The sequence below is a fragment of the Erithacus rubecula genome (genome assembly GCF_903797595.1).
Source record: "Erithacus rubecula genome assembly, chromosome: 11".
In the NCBI taxonomy this organism is placed as follows: domain Eukaryota; kingdom Metazoa; phylum Chordata; class Aves; order Passeriformes; family Muscicapidae; genus Erithacus; species Erithacus rubecula.
The window spans coordinates 14,632,748-14,654,011 of record NC_136663.1 but is presented as its reverse complement, the minus strand read 5'-3'; the positions used below and the strand labels follow the sequence as shown (position 1 = coordinate 14,654,011).

Genomic DNA, 21,264 nt, shown 5'->3' with positions numbered 1-21,264 from the left:
ATGTTTGTACTATTGGTAAGTTACTTGGGAGACCACCACAAGTAAAATATTTTCGTTTTTAAAGAAAGCATGTCATTTCAGTTCAGAAGCAAAGCTTGAAACAGAACCTCAAAAGTGGAAAGTCTTCGGCAAGTTGTTAACTGAAGTCACAGATTTTCAGAGGGGACTTTAACTCCACATCAATTAATCACCACTAGTTCCCCTCCTACAGACCAACCTTTAAGCCAACTACATTATTTTTAGTGTGAGATGGCTTGAGGAACAGAAGGTATCCTTGTTTGATTTTTTCAATTTTGGATCCCAGGTTGTCTGACTGGAACAGATTTTCAGATGACATTAGAAAAGCCTCTGAAATAACATCATTCAAGTTTTGCATGCACAGCTATTTGCACAAGCCAATTCTACGGTTTTACAAGACAATCGGCTACATAAACATCTGGCTGCTCCATTCCCAGCAGCTGATGAGCCAAGGGGACCTTTGATCATTCAACAAAGCCAGTTCCCTCCTGGGTACAATCCAGCAACCACCACGATTCAAGGGTTCCAAGTTTTGCTGTTTCCCTGTCCTGAAGCACACACTGGATATCATGTGGATCTCAGTGTCACCCACTGCACAACAGAGAAAATCTGAGGTTGCAGCCACAGGGACTCCCTGCAGAAACAGGGACCCAACTACCTCCACTGTCTGTGGTTCAAACCAGAGGAGCATATGCCATAGTTATCCACACAGGGTGACCTGAGAATGAAAAATGTATGACAAGGGCATCTGCTAAAACACTGATTTTTTTAAAAATAATTTTAAATATAGGTTAAAAATACTTTGAAAACCATTAAATTACACAAGGTGCTCCTTCACTTTTATAAAGATTAAAAGAGGAACAGCTTCAACCAGCACATGAAACAGGGCTACGTGTTATGATCTATTTTCCCTGTAGCATCTGTAGAAAGCTGATTAGTTCCAACTCATGCTCAACAACATGAGCACTTCCACTTTCATGTTTTATCACCATTGTAGTCAGAAATTAAAAGACTCTGGTGGCTATCACTAATGTTCCCAACCTGGCAGAGTAAAGCCATTCCTGAAGGAGATTTGCAATTGTCTTTTCTGCTTATACAGTAGAGAAATCACAAATGCAGTTTACTGTGAAGTTGCCAATATTTAATAGCGTTTAATGGTGAGGTATCTGAGTGGAAAAATGGTGCAAGTGTCTATCTAGAGAACAAATTAGTTCATCAGCTCCCATTGAGTTTCCCTCTTTGCCTTCATCCCTGAACGTGTGATGCTGGGTAGGAGTATGGGGGCTATTTATTTGCTGAAACACCACCTAATAATAGAGATTATTCTAGGGAAGAAATGAGAGGTAATTCTGGAAACAGAGGCAGCAACATGTGCACCATTGAAGAAATAACGTAGGCTGGACACAGGGGTAGATCTCAGTGATGACTTGGCAGAGGCTCCCAACCTGCCTGACAGGGAGCTGCTGCCCTAAAGCAGCTCAGGCTGCAGCCAGCCCAACCAACCCCCACAGCTGCTTCCTCATCAGGTCTCACAGAGGATGCCTGCCTTTCCATTCCTTTAGCTCTAAGTGCATGCACAGCAGAAAGAACAAGCAATACAAGGTTCATTTTGGCCCAGCCCATTTGGTTAGGAAGATATTCTTCTCCAGTTCAGCACATGAAGTGTTCTGCCTTCAGAACACTTTTCTGTTTGGCATACAATCAAATCATATTTAGAGGAAATCAAATTCATCTATAAAAGTTGCATCTCAATATATTGTGACTTACCTCTTTTCCCTATCCCCATTCAAAGGGAGAGTGCACAGCACAGCTTCAAAGTCATTTTCATTTAAACATTACTTTCCATCTGTACATTTTTCAACTTCCAAAACTGCACTCGGTATGAAAAAAAGAACAGCAAAGAAGCAAGGTTGTCTTACTGTATTATATTCACTTAATAATCAGAAGCAATTTCTCAGAGAAGTCCTCCAGGCACAGTTTTAATGTTAAAGCAATTCTTGCTTCATTTTAACCATCCACTGATGCAGAGCTGATAGCCCAGCTCATTAAAAAGTACAGGGCACTATTTCAAGAAATGTCATAATTTATCAGGCAGAGTTAAGTCACACTGCACACTGCAGCCTCGATGCACAACACCAACTGCCTCTGACACTTTCTGAATCCAGCTCTGGAGTCCCTCTGCTTTGGACTCAGCTGCCCATGTTGCATGAAGTCACACAGCAAAGCAAAGCTTCCTGCCACAGTGTCATCTTTTTCAAGAGGCTTAGCAACATTTAAAAATGCATGAATCTCACTTGAGTGACAACCCATTTAACCAGCTGTAAAACTCATTACAGGAAGGATGGTTGGAGAGAAGATAAACATTGCAATCATTTCCTTTTAAATTTTAGCATGGAAAGTCCCACATTAGGTTGACTGAGGAGTCCAAAACAGTGACAGAGCTCTTACTTTGTCCTGTTAAGACACCAGTTGTTGGTCAGTAGATTTGTCATATCAGTGATTAGATCCAACACCTTGACTTTGCAAATTGTAACTGGCAATGCAAGGAATCATTACCTGGGATGAGGTTCAATTTAGCCCTCAAATTATTCTTTTGGAAAATTGTGTTTCTATTCTCTCAAGTACTCCTGACACACAGGACATAATTATCAATCTTTGGACTCATGTAAGATGATAATGAACCACATCCCCTGTCTATCAAAGGGTATTCTTCTAAGGAAATGGGCATTAGAAGAAAGCAGTAAACCCATCCCAAGTCAGGAAGGTGTGTATTTGGGACTATACAACATACCAGAGACAAAGTGGTGACTTCATTGGAAAATTCAAGAGGCTCTGTTGAACCCAGTGCTACACACAAGTGAGACTCTGCAAATACCTTCCTGATCCACCCTGATTCTGCAAACATCACACTGCTCTGCTTAAGGATTTGTGTTGCTTTCTGGAAGAAACCCTTATTTTTAAACTAAAGCCCACTAAAAGAAGATTAACTGCTCTTAAAAAGTACTTAACTACCTCTTTGCTTGTTATCAAGTGGCCCATACATATCTGTCAGATGAGCACCATTGATGATAATGCATTAAATAAACACTTCTGCTTAAAATACATAAGTTTACTTATGAGTAGTCTGAGACACACAAATATCTACAGATTATTCAGTTGAAGAATCCTCTGCTCTCAAAATGTCCATTCAGCAGCCCTGCCAGATACTGTTTCACAATACTACAGGCTCACTTATTCATAAACAAATCATTAACATTCTTGACATAAATCCATAGTGTACAACAAATCCCAGCTACGATAGTGTTTTACTACATTTGCTGTGCCCATCATGAATGGGAGTTCTGTTTTCACTAAAAAAAAAACCACTCCTAACAAATAAAAGGCAAATTATTCTCTGCAAGAAAACCACCAGGATGAAATGCTTATGCATGGATTACAAACTAATTATCAAGTTCATACAGCAATAAACCTGATATTCAGTTAGTGAAAAGGGCTGCCAAAATTTATGCAAGAAATTTTCTTCCTAGAACTCTAGTAACTAAGAAACTCTGAAGGTAAAACACACCATTATAGACTTTCATATTTTCCTCAGCTACCCAAGAAACCTTTTATACCTTTTTTTCTTATTTCTCCATGCATGGGAACAAGAATCATTTGAGAAAACCCTTCAAAAGCCTTTTGGCTTTCACTCATTGCCTGGGATTTATTTACAGCCTTGGATAAGGGTTTCAGCCAATCCCAAAATGATCAAGGCCATTTTTACATACCTACACCACAATTTAAATTTGGCTAATTAAAAGGAACAGAATAGCTTAATGAGTGCATCAGGACCAGGCTTCTTGTTCTCTCTGAATATATTCCACATAGATGACAGCACAGGGCAATACTTCCCAAAAAATACAGTCCACAGGTGAATTCTCTGCAGGTACCCAAAACTACTCAATCATGCAGGTAGCATCCCCCTGTGCCAAGGGGCATGGAGGGTATGGCAAGAAGGGATTCCCTGCTCAGAGCTGGTCCACACAAGGTGGGGGACAGCACCTCCCAGGACAAATCACACAGCATCCAGCCATTGGCAATGGCCAGCCACCAGCAAAGCTTTGGATATCACAAGATTAAACCCTCTGCCCTCAATTTACTGATACCTTCCTTGCCATATTTAAAGAATTAAATGCTTCCCTGAATGGCCATATTTAAGTAATAAAAAATAAAAAAATAAAAAAGGGTGGAAGATAGTTAAGTTACTATTGATGTTCTTGGCAGATGAGAGATATGCTCACAGAGCTGACTTCTCCCTGGACTGATAAACATAAAGCAGACTGCCTTCTGTGCCAGCTCAGCCTGGGGAATAAAAGATGTTTTCAATTCCGGAAAAGATCCATGTGCATTGAAACCCTGAACACTCAGCAAGGCCTCAGCCCCTTACTCACAGTGCACAGGCCTGTGGTGCCAGGGGCTCCTCAGAGTACATAAAAATATGCATATGGCAAAGTTTTGTAGAAATTAGACCTTTGTTATTGTAAATACATGCAGATTTTCATAGCAATTACATTGCAGCATTTTTAGGGGCATGACTCGTCTTTATTATTTCCATTGGCATGGCTTTTCCATTTCAGCTTGCTTTAGTTCCAGTTCTGTGATAATCTCATGGCAGTACAGTCATGTGTGAATATATGCAGCATGAATGGCTCACCATTTTTAGGTGCAACTACTGAAGATTGATTCTGCAATTCAGAGAGCAGGTCTACAGGATCTATTTATGGGTCTCACCCTATACCCAGCCTTTGAAAACATTTCAGATCTATTTTTGCCAGAGAACACAGCTACCAAAAATCACTGGGGTTGTCTAATATGGCTTTCAGTATCACAGAGCCCACCATCCATCCCTAAAGTTCTTGCTTTCACCCCTGATTGCCTGAAGTTATAACATATCTGGAAACCATCACAGCTGAAGGAGTTCAAGGGATGAATAAATTTAGGAATCTTCTCATTTGCCTCCAAGTTTTCTGAACACCTCAATCACAGTTTTAGATGTTGTCTGCAACAGTAACAGATAAAACCTAACTTTAAAAAAAGAACAATTTAAGACAGAAAAACACATGTAATCACACATCTATAGTAAATGAAGCACTACAGAAATGCCAGACTATGGAGGAGGCCAGACTAAAGTGATACATTATTTGAAAGAAGGCAAACAGCTCTGCCAGGAATCAGCAGGGAAACCAGACAAGTTAATCACTCCTTTGCAGTGTGACACAACAGCCAAATGACACTGAAACCTCAATGTCAAGTCACCCAAGGAAATGTCCACAGGCAGAGCAGCCCGGGAAGCCCCTGCTTAGGAATCACAGACCACACGAGCTTGCTGAGCACAGCTGGGAAACTGCAGGACTGGAAATAACTAAGTAGTACAGAAAAACTCAGAAGATGCTCATGATCTGAAATAATTTTATCCTCCTGAGTTACAGGTACATCAGAGATCTTACAGGTCAGCTCTCAAAGAGGGAGTGATGCCTGTGAAATGCCACCTGCAGTGTTAAAAGCCCCTGTGCTGGCCCATAGAGAACTTCAACATGAAAAGCTAAGAGCCAAAAGCAAAAAAATCTGAATTAACAGGGAGGCTGAGCAGAAATCCTGAGGACATAAGTGTTTACCTTGATAGCCCATTTTCTGGAAATAGCAGTAGCTCCAATCCCACCTTTTCTTTGCTGACCAGTAACAGCACAAAAAACATCAAGTTCTCCAAATGAACAGCTGCACAGCACCTGGTACTGCTAACAGCTCTTCACTAACCTGGTTTGGAAGCTGAAATAAACACTACACTTTTGTTTCTAAAGGCAAAAGTTGGTCATCAAAACCCATCTGTCACTGGCTGTGCTCCGAAACACATCCCATGCTAAAGCCCAGCTTGCAATTGCACAAAGCACACTCCACTCACAGGGCTCCAATACACACACTGACCAAGCACTTGTCTCCTTCAATACACTAGTGCTGCATTTTGCACACTGATCTAGTTCCTGAAAAAGGGGAAAAAAATAAGATAAAATAAAAAAAGGAGTGATCCCCTGGCCCCTGATCCAGAAGCAGTTTTCAGTATTTTAACAGTTATTTCAAAAAGGAGCAAAGCCAAGCCTGGATCCTCAGATTATCCTTTGCAAAACCCAACATCAGCATTAGCAAATTAAAAGGTCAAATCAGTTGGCTGAAACAGACTGTAATTTCTGCACCTATATTTATTAACACTAGGTACATAAAACTGAGGAAAAGTAGTGCTAGAAAAACACAGTGATGTTAACCACTATGGTGAACTGAATGTACCAATCCTTTTCTCCAGCCAGGAAACATTTTCAAGCTGCTTCTTTTAAGCTAGTCACTGGGTAGGAAATGCTTTTTAGACAGAAAAATATTTTCTTTTCCAGAAGACACCATAAAACCCAGGCACAGAGTACAGTATATGTTTTGATGAGAATTAGTTACTTGTTTACCATGGTAGTTCATTACACAAGTAATCCCCACACATGGTCTAAACAACTTATTTCCTCCAGTGAGTGAGGAAAGGTCAGCATAAACAAAACAGTTTAATTTTTTCTAAAAAGGAAGATGCAGAGCATTGGCAGCACATCTGCAGGGTGTAAAAAGCTGAAGAACAACATTAGAGGATGTCCTTTGAACACCTTCCAGTTTTTTCTAAGTGAAGGTATTCCAGAATGAAATGTTACCAAATATAACGGAATTGAGATGTTCCAGTATACAAAAGTATTGTTCTAAACCAAGAGCTATTAATTCTTTAGAGCTGTGAGCTGTAGTTTATCATTAGCATCTAGAAGTGAAGGATGGTTATAACAGATTCCATTTCTCCCCAGTGACTAAATCATGTACTAGCTAAATCATTTATGAATGTCAAAGGGTGACAGTTTTCAATTAGGATAATGAGATTCCAGAGGCTCTGGCCATCTGAACCCTGTTCATGGATTTTCTTGCCAATTAAAAAAAAAAAAAAAACCAAAACAAAACACAAAAGGAAGCAATCTCAAAACTGACTTTACTTAAACTGGGTACTAACAATTCAGCATTAATCCTTACACATATCTGCTAGCTACATATACCAAGAATAAACATTTATACTAGTCACCACATGCTGTTAGGCATTAACACAGGGTTAAGAAGATATTAATGGAATAATGGACATTGGAAACTGAAATAATGTTGCTCCCCTTGTAACTCTTCAGCTCCTCAGGCAAGGACCCAGCCTTTGTACATACAGCATCTCAGCAAATGGACACAGCATCCAACCTGGCTGCTCTAGGAGAAGAGGGCAAAACAATCAAGGGAGAAAATCAAGAACTGCTCACTCTCACAGCAGGAGTGGGCAGCCTCCCCAACATCCAAAATGCCTTTCTGGTCCTGGGTCAGGTCCAAATGAGGTCAACCTACCCATTAGACCCTTTACTGTTAACTTACATGGAGTATCTAAGTGCTGGTAGCAAAAGCCATTATTCTTTTTAGCCATCTCACACCCATTATTCAAAATAATTCTACTAGCCCACTAGTTTTCAGAAAAAGAAAACCAAAAAAAATCAAAATAAACCATCAAGAACAACAACTACACAGTGAAAGTGAAGATAAGCTTCTCAGAGTAAAACTTCAAACTCCTGCAGAAGTTCAATAAAGTCAAGTCAGAAAAGTAACACCACCTCAGTCTTGTTGGTTCAGACATTACTAAGCACTGGCCAGACTCCACACTTTCTCTTTTTATTTCACTTACAATTAGCTGGCAAGAGACGATGATTAGCTAGAAAAACCACATTCCCTTTTGACCTCCAGGTGTACAAAGCAGAACAGCATTAAGTATTTCCTAAAGCAAACCCTGGATCTTTAGGCAGTGTGCAGTAAGGCTTCAAGCAGGTGGAGCAGCAAGTCACCACACAGTGTTTATGGCACAAACTCTCACCATGGAGCCCTGTAAGCTCCTGGTCAGATCTACCAAAGCAGGCTCTGAGAGTCAGGGCAGTGTCAGACAGATACCTGCCTCCAGACTCTGTACAAACTGCTGCACACCTGAGAACTTACAGAGGACAAGATTACAGCATGTTTCTGTAGAATAGTGTGCACTTCCAGCTCAACTCCCTGTTCCACTGGGAATCTGGACTTCACCATCTCTGTTCCCAGTTCACACCCATACTCTGAAAGAATTAGAAGGGCCAAAGAGTGCAACAATGTCAGGTGTTGTGAACCACCCAGGAAAAGCAAGAGGTGTTACTGTAGTGCAGGCAGCTCTGTCCCCATACAGCACACAGGATCCAGCCACCTTGGCATTGCTGGCCCTGAAACCATCTTCTTCCCAGTGGAAAAACAGATAATGTTTAGGAGGTGATGATACACTTGAAAGTCATTCCTCCCCACCTCCAATAGACAGACAAATTGTGCTGTGTCAGTTCCTGTTACAAAATAGCCCCCAATTCCCTTGGAGAGCTCCCAACAGCTCTGCTCCCCCTCAGCCAGCCCATCCTACTGGCATTGCAAAGGAAGCCTCTACCTGCTCCTTTAGCCAGGGAGCTCCAATTTAAGGGCTTTAATAAAACTCTATTTTAAATAAAACTACCGCTGCCTGATGAGACCTACTAACTGGATACTAGAAAAACCAACTTTTGTGGAAACTGTTGCACAGCCAAAACCACCCTGCACTGAGGCTCTGCAGCACAGCTGCAATTGTGAGCAGTGACTTACACTATTATCTAGAACTCCTCAAACTTACATTACTTTACAACCAGTATGGGAAGTCACATATGGCACTGGCACAGCAGTATAAGGTCGTTTTAAAGCAAACACCAAGTTACAGAGCTCAGTGGAGACCAGATTTAAAAACCTCCCAGACAAGTGTTTAAAAATTAAAAAGAGAAATTTTAAAACAGACAGATTTTTGAGAAATGAGGAAGAATATGACTGCACATGTATGGATTTGAGAGTAAGAATATGTTTGAAACAGTTTTTCCTTTTCCCAGGATGAAAAAGGCTGCTCTTTAACTTCAGTTTTATAATGATGGCTGCTGGATAAGAAACATTTGCTTGTTCCTGAGAAATGCTGGAAAAAAATAAAAAGCAAAGTGGACATTTTTCACCCTTTGAAGAAACAAATACATTACGTTTTCACAAGAAAATGTGAAAGTAAGAAAAGATCTCAGAAACAGACAGGATTCACAAATAAGAAATACAGGTTTTGGCTGAAAACACAAAATATTTCCTGAGGCTTTGGAGGTGCGTCAGGCTCTGGCTGGCCATGGCGCACCAGGGCTGGTGATGCTCTGAGCCCATTGCCAGCCAGTGCTCTGCTCCCTCCCTTCTGAGGGGGACCCACACTCCCTTTTTCCCCCCAGACAGAGGGGGAACTGGGTGACTGTGAGGCTTATTAACACTTCCATAAGTATTCTGTAAAGCAGTGTTCCCCCAGCCCCAAGTGAGTGGGCGGTGCGCTCGCTGCGTGACAGACGTTCCTCTGGCAGACACAGAGCAGCCCCTGATCCAAACTGCATTAGGGCCTGGGCCAGGATGACCTCAACAGCACACACTTTCCAAAAAGAGACATACAGAAACATTTAATTCAGCTCTCTTAGACATTAAGTCTTGTCTCATATAGCTACTCCCAAAAAAAAAATAAAAAAAGCAAGCAAAATTCTGACTTTTAAAAAAACAAATGAAGTTTCTTCTCAGTCATAATAAAAGAAACATGGGGTAACTCCACTGGCATTAGTATTGGCACTTAGATTTATGCCAACACTCTCCAAACCTGAATTTGGACCAAAACCCAAACCCACATATAGACAGGGGCAAAGTTTATCCCCAAGTGAACAAAATAACATCTCTTGTAGACATTAATGGCTTCTGAAACTCTCTAGCTTGATATGACATTAGTGATTTAAATGCCAAACCACATTCGCTCTGTTTATCTTGAGAAGCTCCACATCCATGTAAGAACACCCTCAGACCATAACAGAGGAATGAAAGGTCAGGCTGTTGCTTTCAGAACCAGTGCAGTAAACTTGAAGAAGGTATGGGCATTTTCCTGGTCAATGCCACCCACTGCAGCCAGCTATTCATCAAAGATCATGTAAACAACATGAATAACTTCTGATACAGATAAATAAAAAACTCAGCTTGAAGAAAGCAATATAAATACATTCTGAAAGTAATTTAAACCAACCAGAAGTGAGCTATTTCAGTGCAAGGTTTCTGCAGACATAGCTCCTGGGCCATGCCAGGTTACTCATGAAGCTCTCAAGTCCCCAGCTGATAACCTGCTCCTCCTGCACTCAGAAGCTCCACATCACTTAACTTCATCTACAGCTCTATATAGCACTTCATCCAAAGCCTCCTTAGATTCTGTCTTTCTGACAAACCCACGTAGATACCTTAATCTATACAGACCTCAGTGCTCCACATGGCTGGATCCTGCTCTGCCCTGTTGGAGCACAGCCCCAGGCTCAGAAAAACTCTCAAGCTTGTCCAGACACAGGGGTGAAAACCCTAAGCTGCAGCTCTGAATGTCTCTTTCCAGTTGAAGATCTGTCTATGACTCATTTCAGCTCACACTTGCAGCTCAGCATCTCTGAAAATGTGACTTTTCTTTAGGGGAGATGAACTCCATCACTTCTGCAGCCTTAAACTTTTTCAGCATTTTAAATGTGAGCAGGATGGGGGAGAATGGCTTCAGGAAAGGAATTATTAAGCATTACCTAGAATTTATTACTAGAATAAGTGAATATTTTTCACTGTTTTCAAGTTCCAGGGCTTTTCACTACCCTTGGTTGCAAAAGGCAGTCATCTCATTCATTTAGAGATGGGTTTCAGGCTGGCCACAATGCCCAGACAGGCTCCCCTGTGCTTTGGCAGAGCCTGCAGCAAGGCTGGTATTTCTGACAGGGCTACTTCCCACACCTGGCAGCCCCACTTCCCACTGGACACCCCCAAGGAAATGAGCTGAACTCTGTGCATGATGGCCATTGAGAAAAAAAATCCTAAATCTTCACAGCAGGTTAAATCCTGGGAACTCTGTGTCCTGCTCCCAAGCCAGAAGCTGCAGGACTGTGAAGGGCAGGGGCAAGGAGTCACACATGACCTGAAAAGCTACGAGAAAAAAACTGACTATTTCAACACCCATCTGTGGGAAAAGGCAGAACCTATCTATGCTACTGTAACCTTTCAAATTGTTCAACTCCTCCCTCCATAGCAGCTCTGTATTGTAGAGGAACAAGATTAAAAAATTGCCCTTTGAAAATGTTACAGGTCCCAGCACCAAGCTTCAGGCTCTTTAATGAAAAAAGAGCCTCTAAACACCAGATCAAAACAAAAGTCAGTCACAAACAAATGCTTCCTAGCATTCCTTAGAAACAGAAAAGTTACATTGCCATGGCAAGATAAAAGTTAACAGATTCAAAGGCCTATCCCTACACACCAGGATAAGGCTGCATGCATAAACCTGAGTGATTTAACACTCGTTTATCAAAGTGAACTGTCCAATCTCATAGACAGTAACATCTCTTCTATAGCCTTCAGCACTGATGCTCCATCAACAAGAATGTGACAGGGAGGCTTCCACTCCCCCATCACCATGTATCCCAAGAGCAGCACTGCCCATGGCAGCACAGCACAGCCTGAGGGGAGCCAGGGCCACAGATCCCAAAGGATGAACCTGAACTCAGCTCAGTCCCTATGCCTTGCCTTGGCTGGAGGATCTCAGGGCTTTGGGTGTCTCAGAAATCACTGACAGGTTTTTTTCTTTGTTATCTACCAGAATAAAAAAAGCACCCAGCACTCTTCAGCATCATTGCACATCCCTCCAGCAGTTCATTCTAGCAGGAGGCACCAAAGCTGTCTTTACTATCAGGATTTTCTCAAACACACAGAACCAAGCTCAATAGGCCCTTTCAGCCACACTATCAAGAGGGCAGACATAAAATTTTCAAAATATCCTTCCTTCTAATTCTAATCCAAACAACAGAGCACAGCTGTGAAAACTGAAGCCTGTACAGATCTGCTCTGTACAGACTCCTTCTTAAAAGCACTGGGACACGATTCAAGCTTCTACATTTTCTGATTCAAATTTATAGTCAGGCACAGAAAATTCCCATGGACCAGGAAAAAAGGAAAAATGCTTAAGCTGACAATTTTCTGAAAGATGAAAAAACTCACTGCTATCTTCTGCTGACACACTGTGCAGTGAGCTGGGACAGAGGTCCACACTATGCCCTGACAAGCAGGCAGCTCAGGGAGCTGCCAACTGGTGTTTGCTTAAGTTCCAAAAGATACTTTTCTGGTCAAAAACCAGAAAAAATATAATAAATGACATATGGAAAAGTTAAAATTGAGCAAAAGGTTCGGTTAAATAAATAGCCTCTAATGAGGGGAAAAAGGATTAAAACCCTGTTTTTGAAGTCTGATGTATTTTCTTTCTAACAATTTTGCTGCTTGTCTTTTCACTCTCCAGCTCAGAGCCAAAGCCAGAACAACCAGCACACCATAGCACAACTCCCAGTGCTCCTCTCTCCAGCAGAAGGGAATACTAGAAAGCCAAGGACAAAATTCCTTAACATTACCCAAGAAACCAAGTTCAGCATACTAAGCTGGATGGGACAGTTTTGATGAATAATAACAGGGATTTGGTTATGCCTCTTTTTCTTAAGCAGAATGACAGGGCAGGAGGGAAGGGTGATTTCTCCTCCCAAGAAACTACCATTTCCAGGTCAGTGTCACTGTGATCAGTTCAGAAAGCACAGATTAATCCTGACAGCAGGAAAGCTGGTCCCCAGCTAGAGGAAAGCTGCAGAGCAGCTGAGACTTGCTCTGGAGAGCCTCTCCCTGTAGCCATTCAGAGAAGGAATGCTGCACCCAACCCTCCCTCCTGTTGCTCAACACCCAGACTCAGGGAGGGAAAGGAGAGCTAGAAATTTGCAGGTTCAGATGATATATTTGATGTTGCCACCAGCAGCATGCCTTGGCCCCTCACAGACCCCAAACTCCTCCTGCCTTCCAGTCAGCAGAATTACTCAGAAAGCTCCACAGCAGAGAGAACTGCTCATTTTAAATGAGACTATACAAACCCTCTGGATCTCCTGTAACAGACCAATGGATGGGTTTCCTGCTCTGCTCTTGAGTCACCAGACTCAAGTTGGTCTGACCCAGTGAAGTTTGGATCAGATCCTATGCAAGATCTTCAGAGCAGCTACTTCACCAGTGGGACCAGACTGAACACCAGTTCTCCCCTCCAGACATTCAGTGAGGGGGTGAGTGTTTACAAGGGCACAGTCCACCAGGTAAAACACTCTCTGAAAAAAACTGGCCCTCAACAAAGCTGAATACAGCCAGCCAAAGACTTGAAAACTTACTCCAGGGTCATTCTGCAAGCTTCACATGAGATGTATGGAACAACCATCTCTCAAACCCAGAGGGAGTTTGGCATGGGAAGAAAGAGGTGGCCACAAATCTGAGCTTCAAGACACTTAATTACATTTCTATCTGCTCTCAGTGTTCTTGGCAGCTCCCATCAAATATATCTGGAGAAAATGTTTTCATGTGAAGAGACACTTGAAAATTGTCTGGCATAACCAGACCCAAGGGCACAAAGGGTGATGGTGCAAGGACTCTGACAGCCCTGGTGAGATCCCAAAGCCAGCAGCACTGTGCTCTCAGCACAGCTCCATCAGTAAAACTCACCAGCAGCAACCCAGTTAGAAATGTCCCTGCTCACATTGCCTGGAAGCAAAACCAGCCATTAATCTGTGAAAGGGACACTCATTTAAATGGTCCCAGTGAAAACACTTATGGAGGTTTTTCAAAGACCAGCACTCCAAGAGTCATCGCCAAACTGCCAAGGATTCAATGCAATGAGACCACCTTAGTCATTCTGAGGCTAGGTGTAATCTTGTTCAAGCAACATCATTAAAAGAGTACTAAATACTGGCAATACACAACTTTTTATTTTTCCTTCAGATTCTATGCAAAGATTTATATTTGCCACTCCATATTTTCAGTATTTCAGCAGGAAAAACAAACCATGAAATGTTATATTAGGTCTTCTCAGGACACTTGTACAAATTACCCACATTTAACATCTTTGATCAAAGAAAACAAAAACAGCTCAGAAGACTTAACACTGTCACCTGTAACTTTTTCAGCTATTATATGAAGTGCAAATAAGTTCAATTACCATACATGAAAGCACTATGGGGGAAAAAATACTATAAGGACTAAACATTGCTTAAAGGGACTTCTCAGCTACACATTTACCTGTCTCTGGGTAATCAGTCTCTCCTCTTGCCTGCACAGAGCCACATCAAAAACACACTAGTGCTGTAAGGCTGAGGACACTTAGCCCAACACCTCAGCACCAACCCGAGGGTGTCTGCTGAGAACCCAGCCATGCCTGGAAGGAAACAGTAACATCTGGGCACAGCACTGCTGACCCTGCTGGATGACACCAGCGACACACAGAATCTGAAACAGGCACTTAAAATTCTGAATTACTTAGATTGAATACTTTCGTTTGCCCTTCTTCAATGAAATCACTGCTTAATCTCTTTTTACTTGGTCATCAAACAGGCTGGCAGTTTCATAAACAGAAACTAGTAGTACACTATAAATGAACCCTGAAGATCATTTCCCAGGGAGTTTTCCACAAGGCGCTCACTGATTTTGATTTTCTTTTGGTCATAGAATGCTTCCCAAAATTAACATTTTTCCAGAGCCATTCATTTTCAACAAAGAATAAATAGCATAGAAAAAAAGGAACTGCCTGAACTAAGTGGTGCCAGATGAGCCTCCTGGAATCACGGGGCTTTGTTTTAGAGATTCCTGACTGCTGTAAAATCATAGCAGCAAGGGAGTGCAAAAACTCTGATGCCTTGAAAGATATCCCGAATTTATACAGTGCCAAAACACCGGGCTGTAAGACTTCAGACATCTGCAGCCACATGACTCAGGCTTAAATTTCAAATACTTTTCATTTTTTCCTTCTGACATAATATTTAATGAAACCAGAGTTCAGTAGTAGTAGCATTCCTGGTATACATGTCTTGCAGTGTTTTCTACCTAGACAGCTGTTTGTGTCCTTACAGCTCGCTTGTTTGGTTTAGAAAGGGTTTCCATATGCCTTAAAAATTGGAAAGCTATTGCTTCAACGGACTTGAAATGTATGTTGTATGCTGTATTTTTAACACACATATACATGTGAACACTGAAAAGGGTTAGAAGCTCATTTTGAAAGCATCCATAGCACCTAAAACCACATTTCATCTGAACACATGCAAACATTTGCCACCAAACCACAGTGGCTGTGATCACCTCAAAGCCATCACACATCTAAGTCTACCCAGAGCCAACTTCTTTTTAGTAAAAGAACTTTTCAATGCTCTTGATATGGGAAAGGCATTTGATGTGTTATACTAGTGGTACTGGCTGCATGTAATATACATGCATTTAACAAGAGTCTACAATCACAAAATTTAAAAGCATAAAAGTAGATTGAAAATGCAAGGCTACAGGTACAGTAACAAATTCCTGTAAAACAAGCAATATGTTTATGAAGCCTTGGAAAACTGTTTGCAGCCCAGCCCGAAGGTGAGCAGCAACACCCCAATACTGCTGCTTTCACTTTTTCCCTTCCATTAATAGCTACACTGTTGTTTTACTGCTGTATGGTAATGATGTGGAAGTACATTACACCAACAACTCCAAAATTGGTACAGCAACCTTACACAATCTTATTTCTCACGGACTTCAGAAGAGCTGCACAAGTTACATGATGGCAGAATTAAGCCCTGGGGTTCAGGAAATCAAACTTGCCCCAGTGAAGGACTTGAAGCTTCCTGCTCTTCATCACCCGCTTCACTTCATCTCATCTTGCCCACCTGCAGCTGTCCTGCACAGTATTTCACAGCACATTAGGAGAGAGGTGGAACTTTACTTTATGAAAGAAATAAATTCTAACAATATCAGAATACACTACAGCCATCCATTATTAAATCCTTGCCCAAAAATGGCCCCAAACTGTAGGTTTCAATAAGAATATTGAACTTCTAGGTGAGCAGACAGAGAGCACTGAAGTCCTACTGTGAACACTTGGCTATCTGCATGCCTGTATGAAGCCAAGCAGTGTCCAGCACAAAGCTCCATGACATGGCACCCCCTCTGTTCCCCTCACCCATGTGAGCCCACCCCCTGTACCACACTCAGGAGCAGAGTGAGACCTTCTCCAAAAGGAGGGCTCACGAGCATGGCTCAGCTCAGGGATGCCAGCAACACAGCACGAGGCTGGGCAGCACCAGCTCTACTGCTCTGGGGGAAAAGCTCTTTGGACATGGTGATCCCTATTACCTACATGTGTCAAGAGAAGCAGGGAAGCTTACAAACAGGGCTTATGAACAGCACAACCTCGGAAACTATGCACGCACTGGGATTCATTATCTAGAAACAATGTTTGGCATCAAGTTTCAAGGAAAATTTAGGTTACAAAGCAAATAGCAGCCACCTCTCAGGCTGTGAGAGCACCTTGCTTGTTTTCAAATACCGCTTCAGAGTCCTCACGGGAGCATCACTGGGACCATCAGCTCCAAAATCCCAGCTTTGCTGCCAAGGGCTGCTGAACCAGGCCCAGAGGATACATTTAGAAACAGTTTTAAAGAAAGATTTCACAATATTTTTGGCATCATTTCAACAAGCACCACTGCCACAAACATCAAACCACAAATCAGTGCCCTCTGCTTATAATCATTGATAATGTCTGCTGCAAACATGGCAATGCAAACCAGATCAGGCAGGTACAGTGAGCTCCTGACTGGAGTCTCCACATTCCCAATGAGGGGAACAACATTTAAATACCTGAAGTAACCTTGGCTGCTGCTCCAGAGACGACTGGGAGGTACACACATGTTCCACATGCTAACCTGCACTTTACTTAACACAAGCCAGGCATGTCACCACAGAAATTAGAAGTGAGCAAGTCATCCAAACAGACACAGTCACAGATCATCTCTCCTACAGGAAGTGTGAATAATGATAATCCTGTATTACCTGCAAAATCATTATCTTCTTAGCACATCAGAGACTTGCTGATCCCTGTGGTATATTCCTGCAACATCCAGATGTATGATTTCACATGTAACTGCCTATCCCACTAACTTTGGAGAAAACAGAAGAAACTTCCATGTTGCTATAGGTGAAAGAATCATAAAAAGTAAAAGGGAAGAAACAGCAAAAGAAAAAGCAGGCTTCACTGTATGTTTTCAAGAAGCCTCAATATCTATAATTTTCTAGCTTATTCTTCTAATCCATTTAATTCAATTCTATATATCTTTCAGAAACAGAGAGGCTTCTTCATTAAACAGCAGCAAAATAGGAAAAGCTTCCATCAGAGGGAAGCAGAGAACAGACTGACAAAAACAAAACAAAAAACAAACCCAAATCAAAAAACAAGCAACCACAGCTTATTCCAGCAAAGCCAGAATCCAAGGCTGTGGGAAGGGGGGCACATTTTAGCAGCAGATGAAGCTTTCAGCAGCAAATGGCCCCAGCAGCAGTGGGGACAAGTCCAGCTGATGCCCCAGCTCAGTGAGCTCTGCAGTCCAGCTGCTGATGACACTTCATTGCTATTGCGTATGCGTGAGCCTTGCTGCTGACCTCACTACTGGAATTGTACCCATCCACTCAGTGCCAAAAACTTCAGCACAAGCTATGAAACTTGACAGGACTGAGCACATTTGGAACAGAAGCAGATTCTGCGTGAACGGCAACAGAGCAGGAATGTGCAGTCTTGTTATCCATTGTGTGGGACTGGGAAAGGAGGCCCGTGAGCAAGAGAGGGCCATGGCACAGTTTGTCAGGACATGGCAGGAGCCCTCACACTCTGAGAGCTGCTGCCATTTAAGTTCAACATCCACAGCTTGCCTTAGCACTGAGGGCAGGACTGACCCATACCAACAGGCATCTGCTTCCAAAGGCAGTTCATACTTTCCCTTACTGAACCAGGCCAAAAGAAATATTCTGAGAGATGAAAATATTTTCTTTGCCATTTTACTTAGTACAGAGCTACACCACAGACTAACAACAGACCTGCACTTCCCCACAGCTGGGTATTGGCACAAGATACATCTGGGTCAAAACTAAGCCACATACCATGCACACATCAGAACATAAAGAGAGCTGGGCCAGCTCCACACTTCCTGCACCCATACGTCAGCCTGATGTAAAAGGCAGGGCTGTATCTGCCATTATACATCCCCTAAATATCCTACAGTAGTGACTTGGCATAACTGTAATCCCAGAATACATTAATAGAGACCATAAGGCATCATCTACTCTACCCAGTGACCACATACCACCCTGCTGCAACCAAAATCCCACACCCAGAGCCTCACAACACTTGCCTGTCAGCCAGGGAGAGAGCTTGTGATGCCAGGGACAAGCAGAGAGCCCCCCTTCAATGGGCCCCCCCATTGCACCATTTGTTTCACAGCAGTTACATGCCAGGAGGGAGGGAGGCAGGGACAAAGAGAGCAACACGGGACACCTGAAACTAAATTAAGATGTTGAGGGGGAGGAAGAAGGGAAAAAAGATGCATTTATACCTTGCACAAGCTCTCCTCAGGGGGCCAGGCAGCACTGCCAGCAGTTCTAGCCAGGCTGATGATTCACAACATGTCAAGAGGAGATCAGACTATTTGAAAGAATCAGGCTTCAAGAGTTTTTTAGGAGAAAAAAAAAATCAGAGGGGTTTGGGTTATTAGATAGTTTATTGCCCATGTAACTCTAGCTCATCTGTATATGGATTAGGATTAACCTTTCAGTTACAGAATCTCATCCTAGTCACCCCAGTATTCCTCCCCCTGCATTCATTTTGTCCACAATTCACTACATTTTTATTTAGCCCCTTGTGTGAATACAGAATTATTATGGGCTTCCTATGACTTTTCCAAGGCTTTCTCCCCATTTCAGGAGCTGGCACAAGCCCAAAGCATCCTTTAAATCTTCAATTTTCACCCCCCTGACTTCCTTTTTTTTCAGAGCACCTACAGTTATTCATGTACTTCCTCAAAAACTTCTGTTGGCAAAAAGTGCATTTACAGGCTCTCAGCATTTTGATCAGCTCAGGATGCCTGAACACTCCAGCCAGAGGCAACTAAAGTAGATTTGCACAAAGTGGCCACTGCTGAGAACTTTGGTGCTTGTGGCTTCCTGTCAAGAACAGGGAGGAACACAGGCTGCCCTTGCTCCAAGCTTGGGTTCTGTTGCAACAGGTAAATGAGAGGCCCAGAAATCAATCATCCCCACTCCAGACAGCCTTGGTTCCCCACAGCACACAGTCATTCCCACCCACTCCCTAAGGCCAGACCCCTAACTAGGCTAAACAAGGTTACACTCACAAGCTTATTCTGCAAAACACAAGCATTTGGTTCTCTTTAGCTTTGCATGCTCTTGTAGGCAGTATTAGGTATTTGCCATAATAGTACCTTATTATTTTAACACCTCCCTAATTCCACAAAGGGGACACAAAGCCATTCTGCACAATCCAGATCAGCACAACACCACTAACCTCGGCTTTCCCTTTCTCCTTCCCTCACCTTCTCCTTTGTCCCCAGCCGATGGCTGCAGTCTCACCTGAGGTCTGTCCCCTGCAACAGCATCTCCCCAGGGAGCAGCCCTGCCTCCACCGCGCCCTTAACTCCTTCACTCAGGACATCCAGCCACTTGTGTTTAGCAGAGAGGTTTCTGACTAACACAGGGAAAGAAATAACTAATAATACGCTCACATAGTTTTACCCTGGAATCCATCAACTTTTTACGTGGTACATCATTCCTATCCACTAAAAATCAAGCTTTTTATTGTAGAGAAAAGTACGGCTTTTTCAGACCAGGAATTATTCCCATTACTGGCTGGTGAAAATCAAAGCTCATGGGTCTCTCAGCTTGGCTCAACTATCAACTCCAATCAAACTGATGAATTTTCTGCTTGATGATATCAAAGCAAATTCTCAATTTGAATTGCAAAAGTAGTAATAACCTTTTCTTGTCAACTGCTGTGCCCATTGATTCTCATTTAAGATGTCCAATTCTCTCTCAGTCGACACTTGCTCTGAAAACTACAAGAAACCGACGCAGTGAACTACAAAGTGAGTTTTATTTCACCTCGCTCTGTCTCGGATTTCCCCGGACCATGCACACAAGCCACACGAACAACGGCGGAGCCGGCAGCGCACAGCCGAGCGCCGCCGGAGGGTGCGGCAAGGGGGTATCCCGGTGACCCTGACACCTCCGGGCGCGCGGGTGGCAAAGGGCCCCCACGGGATTCCGCATCCCCCGAGGGACCCCCGGAGCTGCCAGGTCAGGCAGGGCGGGCCGGGGGCGCCCCTCACCCGAGGGGCGGCGGAGAAACCCCTGAGCGCCGCGTTCCCCCCGAGCCGCCCGCTGCCGGCACTAACGCCGCCGGGAGCGCCGGGGCCGCGGGCAGCGACACTCGGGACGCGGCCGGGGCAGCGGCCCCCGCACCGCGCCTGTGTGTGTGTGTGTGCGTGTCCCGTGTCCCCGCACGCCCACCCTCCGCGCCGCGGGAGAGAGAAGTTGCCGCAAACTCCCGGTACGGGTGGGATGCTCCGCCGGTCCCGCTGCCACCCCTCGGCTCGGACCCCGGCCGCCCCCCTACCTGCAGCCGCTCCGTGGCCGGCTGCCACATGGTGCCGCGGCGGCGGGAGGCGCTGCCGAGCGGGGCCGCGCGCCGCTCTCTGCGGGCGCGCGCCCCGCCCCGCCCCGCCCCGTCCCGCCCACGCGTGGGGGCCACGCGCGGACCCGCCCGGCAGCGCCGGACCCCGGGCACGGCATCCCCGGACACGGCAACCATCCCCCGGGCTCGGCATCCATCCCCCGGGCACGGCATCCGCCCCACCTGGGCACAGCATCCATCCCCCGGGCACAGCAAACATCCCACCTGGGCACGGCAAACATCCCACCTGGGCACGGCAAACATCCCCCAGGCACGGCAAACATCCCACCTGGGCACGGCAAACATCCCACCTGGGCACGGCATCCATCACCCAGGCACGACATTCATCCCCCAAGCACGGCAAACATCCCACCTGGGCACGGCATCCATCACCCAGGCACGACATTCATCCCCCAAGCACGGCAAACATCCCACCTGGGCACGGCATCCACCCCCCAGGCACGGCTAACATCCCACCTGGGCACGGCATCCACCCCCCAGGC

The 21,264-nt window shown here is 44.1% G+C and overlaps 1 protein-coding gene across 2 annotated transcripts in view; it reads right to left on the bottom strand.

The window, feature by feature from the left end:
- Positions 1 to 20,807, bottom strand: part of PID1 (phosphotyrosine interaction domain containing 1) — an 82,125-nt gene extending 61,318 nt beyond the window's left edge. The window contains exon 1 of one of the 2 annotated variants that reach the window (XM_079315629.1): positions 20,705 to 20,807. In XM_079315629.1, coding sequence (XP_079171755.1) covers positions 20,705 to 20,734 — 30 coding nt within the window. In that variant the 5' untranslated portion in view covers positions 20,735 to 20,807. Of the gene's footprint in view, positions 1 to 17,079; positions 17,291 to 20,704 lie in introns of those variants that run through there. The other variant, XM_079315630.1, reaches the window with a different exon arrangement.
- Positions 20,808 to 21,264: the final 457 nt, after the last annotated feature.